The sequence below is a fragment of the Pan troglodytes genome, chromosome 3, assembly GCF_028858775.2.
Source record: "Pan troglodytes isolate AG18354 chromosome 3, NHGRI_mPanTro3-v2.0_pri, whole genome shotgun sequence".
Classification (NCBI taxonomy): domain Eukaryota; kingdom Metazoa; phylum Chordata; class Mammalia; order Primates; family Hominidae; genus Pan; species Pan troglodytes.
The window spans coordinates 7,039,367-7,043,730 of record NC_072401.2 but is presented as its reverse complement, the minus strand read 5'-3'; the positions used below and the strand labels follow the sequence as shown (position 1 = coordinate 7,043,730).

Below are 4,364 nucleotides of genomic sequence, written 5' to 3'. Positions count from 1 at the left end.
CTCAAGCCCCTTTTCTTTATCCCACTACTGAAAGCACATAAGCAGTATGTCTATTTCAAACAAACACAAGGAAATATGTAAAGCTCTTTTCAGAAGGAAATCATTTCCAATAAAACTCAAAATTTCTATTAACATTTAAATTATAAACCAAACATTGGCAACCCACATATATATATATATATACACACACATATATATATATATACACATACACACACACACACACATACACATGTTTGCTATGGACAAATGAAGACTGTGAGGTCATACTTTCAAATACAACTTTGGAATTAGTCACAAAAAATCAACATATATTCTCAGAAATTGTACCATTTCCTTTGGTCTACAATCCACGCTATAGAAGGTTTAATATAATATTAAATAATGTACCATTTACCCTAAAAGTAGGTTCTAGAAAACTGACTATTAGGATTGAATAATAACAAGGCTTTAATGGCTCAATTTTCTTATGATTATACAAACATATAAATCTTGAAAAGGTAACGCCATTTAGTAAAATCCATAAAAATAACAGTTTTGCCACAGTGCAGAGAAAAGTTCATTCAGTTTGATTCCCCATGCCCTCGCCAAGCAGCTTTCTGATTAGAGCTGGAAGACACAGGCTGGGTGCAGTGGCGACCCCGTAGTCCCAGCTACTGGGGAGGCTGAGGTGGAAGGATCACTTGAGCCCAGGAGTTTCCGAACAGTCTGGGCAACATACCAAGACCCTGTCTCTTTTTTTAAAATTGGAAGACAGAAAGTCTATACATTCTACACTGAATCATGAATATACTACGGAGAGTTTGTAGAAAGTAAACTTTAAAATCCCACACTCCAACATCATATATGTCCATGAGCAGGATTTGCAATTCACTTCATACTGGAGGTAAGCACCCCAGCTGGGGTCCTCTTGCCGCAGTGGTCAGGCCGTCAGAGCTGAGGCCTTTCACTGCAACAAGGGAAGTAGTCTTCGGTCCGAAACAGGACGGGGGCTTCGTAGCCGGCTTGCTGTGGCCTCGAGGGAGCAGACTTGCTAAAGAGCGAGGGCACGTTCATCGTGTGCAGGAGCTTCTTGAACGCCCTGGGGAAGGTGCCCAGCTCGGCCTCGGCCTTGGTGACCTGCTCCTCCATCCTGGCCACGCGGCCCCCCACCATCCTCACGAAGGCCTCCAGCCGGTCGATCCTGCTGTAGATGCGCCGCATCTCGGCGGCCTTCGCGTGGATGCGCGGCACGCCCTCGCTGACGACGTGGGACGAGTCGCCGCGAAGCATGTCCAGCATGCCCACGAACTCGTCCACTCTGGTAAGCAGGTCCTCTAGGCTCGCGTCCAGGGCCTCGACCTCCGGCCGCGCCCCTGCCCCGGGCAGCAGGCAGGCGGCGTAGCCCGCAGCGGCGCGGCGAAGCAGCGGCAGGTCGCGGCCCGGCGCGCCGTCCTCCGCGCCCTCGTCCTCCCACGGCCCCGAGGCGCTGCTGTGGCTCTGGGAAACAGTGCCACTGTCCCCGCTCCAGGCGGCGCCCTGCGGCTCGGCCTCTTCCGCGAGCCCCTCCGGCAGCGCTCCGCCATCCGAAAAGCTACCCTCCATGGCCCGCGACCACCCGACTGCGCAGCGCTCGCTTCCGGCCTCCGCGCGCTCACGCTCACGCACCCGCACACGCACGCACGCGCGCTCATGCCTTTGCTTCCGGCGGCCTGCGAGGGCGTCTGTTCACGCGCATCCACCTTTGTTTCCGGCCTCCCCGCGCGTTCACGCTCACGCATGCGCGTTCACGCTCACGCATGCGCGTTCACGCTCACGCATGCGCGATGCGGTTTTCTCACGCCCGAACTCACATTCAACCTTTTTTTTCTTTTTTAAGCGAAGGTATAGCAGGAATACAATACAGTGCATATATTTTAAGTGTGCACATTGATGACTTTGTACACATCCATACAACCATGCATCTTCTATCCAGACCAACAGGTAGGACATGTCCAGCACCCATGAACGTCTCCCTCCTGTCCTTCATTTCTTTTTGCTGTTTATAGTAAAATAAATGAGATAAGCAAGACGAAACACAAAAGGGATGGACCTTGACGACTTTGGATGATTTTTAAAGTCCTCAGCTTCGTCTGATTGCAAATGGCGTAAAACTAAGAAATAGTAATAGTTTCCAAGCAAATATCAAATCCAGGGTACTGCCAGAAAAAAACAAAGATGAAGTTGAGATGTGACGGTTAAATCCTTTAAAATCTCAAAAAAAAGCAAAGACGGTGCCTCAGGATACCATTCAGTTAGACTAACAGCTCCTTAAAGAGATTAATGGTGTGGCTCACAGAGTCCATCAGTCAAACCACAAGGCCTCCAGAAGGCTTAAGCCTTGTTCGTCAGTATTAGCAGAAGCCCAAGACAGAGATGGACTTATCTCAAAGGGATTTGTAGGTAGCGCTTTTGTCTAACGGAGTGAACCCCGATGAGATTCACATGAGACCTATAAAGTTTTTTAAAGATAATTATATTGACACAAACATTGCAGATTGGACTGAAAGGAACAGGCCTTTGGATCCCCTCTCCCCAAACTTCTACAAGCAGGAATCAGACTGAGAAAAAGACTCATTGGCAAACACATGCTACATTTCATGAAAAAGGAAGTATAACTCAGGGCATGAAACCAGGAGCCCAGATGGTGGAACTGGGAGTCGTGGAGTCCTAGACCTTGAGACTGGATGGCAGAGTTACTGTGGGCTGGCAACTTGTTTGTACTTCCAATTTCCCCCTTTTTGAACAGGAGTGGCAGTGGCTATCTAGTGGTAGTGGAGCAGAACAGGTCTGTAGTGATTATCCTGTGCCAACCCCACAACTGTATATTCGAGGCATGGGGGCAGAGAACTTGTCTCCTTAGTTTCAAAAGTCTACAGATCAAGAAGAATTGTACTCTAGGAGCTGAATTTAAGGAACTAAACTCAGAAAGCCTCATCTACATCTGATCTTATTTAGAAGACAAAATTCTGGACTTAAAGCTGATGTGACAATAGGATAGTAATACCTAAAACTACATGAGATTTAAAAAAATGTAACTTTTGGGGACCTTGGATAGAGAGGAGTGTGGTTAGCACGTTAAAATGGCATGAAGAATTGGTAGTCAGAGGGCAAACTGTGATTGCTAGCCAGCCTTCAAGATGACTCCCAGTGATTTCTTCCTCCTGGTATTCTCACTCTTGTGTATTCCCTCTTGTCGAGTACGTATTGGACTTAGTGACTTCATTTGCTCATAATAAACTGAAAAACACAGAAGCGATGATGTATGATTTGGACATTAGTTCATGAAAGGTAATGTGGCATCTCTTTCCTTCCAACCTGCGAAAGGAAGATAAATCTTGGGGTCCTACAATGACTAAGCTAAAAGAAAAGTCAAGTTGGAAACTGCTTAGGGCAAACCTGCCTCACATTCTATTCACAGTCACTTCTCCGCTCACTGAGATAAATGCGTATCTGATTGCCACCTTTGGAGAGGCTAATCAGAAACTCAAAATGTCTGGGCGCGGTGGCTTACGCCTGTAATCCCAGCACTTTGGGAGGCTGAGGTGGGTGGATCATTTGAGATCACGAGTACAAGACCAGCCTGGCCAACATGGTGAAACCCTCTTTTAAAAATACAAAAATTAGCCGGTTGTGGTCGTACACACCTGTAATCCCAGCTACTCGGGAGACTGAGGCAGAAGAATTGCTTGGACCTGGGAGGCGCAGGTTGCAGTGAGCCGAGATCACGCCACTGCTCTCCAGCCTGGGCGACAGGGTGAGACTCCATCTCAAAATAAATAAATAAATAAATAAATAAAATTTTAAAAGAAAGAAAGAAAAAAAGAAACTCAATAGAATGCAACCATTTTTCTCTCATCTACCCAAGACCTGGAAGCCCCCTCCCTGCTTCGAGTTGTCCTGCCTTTGCTTTGAGTTGTCTCACCTTTCCGGACCAATCCATCGTTCATCTTAAATATGCTGATTGATGTCTCATGTCTCCCTAAAATGTATAAAACCAAGCTGTGCTCTGACCACCTTGGACACATGTCATCAGGACCTCCTGAGGCTGTGTCACGGGCTCACATCCTCAACCTTGGCAAAATAAACTTTCTAAATTAACTGAGACCTGTCTCAGATATTGGGGGTTCACAAACCACTTGCTCTGGGGAAACCAGCTGCCTTGTTGTGAGCAGCTCCATGGAGAAGCCCATATAGCAAAGAACTGAGACCAACAGCTAGGGAAAAACAGCCTCTTTCCAACAACTACATGAGTAAGTCATCCTGGAAGGGGATGCTCCATCCTCATTCAAACTCAGAAATGACTGCAGCCCCAGCTGATAGGTTGACTGCAACCTCATGTAAGA

The 4,364-nt window shown here is 47.1% G+C and overlaps 1 protein-coding gene across 1 annotated transcript; it reads right to left on the bottom strand.

The window, feature by feature from the left end:
* Positions 1-432: 432 nt before the first annotated feature.
* BLOC1S4 (biogenesis of lysosomal organelles complex 1 subunit 4) lies at positions 433-3,784 on the bottom strand. The gene has a single exon (XM_517096.9). It carries the CDS (start codon positions 1,582-1,584, stop codon positions 931-933), a length of 654 nt encoding a protein of 217 aa, XP_517096.2. The 5' UTR covers positions 1,585-3,784; the 3' UTR covers positions 433-930.
* Positions 3,785-4,364: the final 580 nt, after the last annotated feature.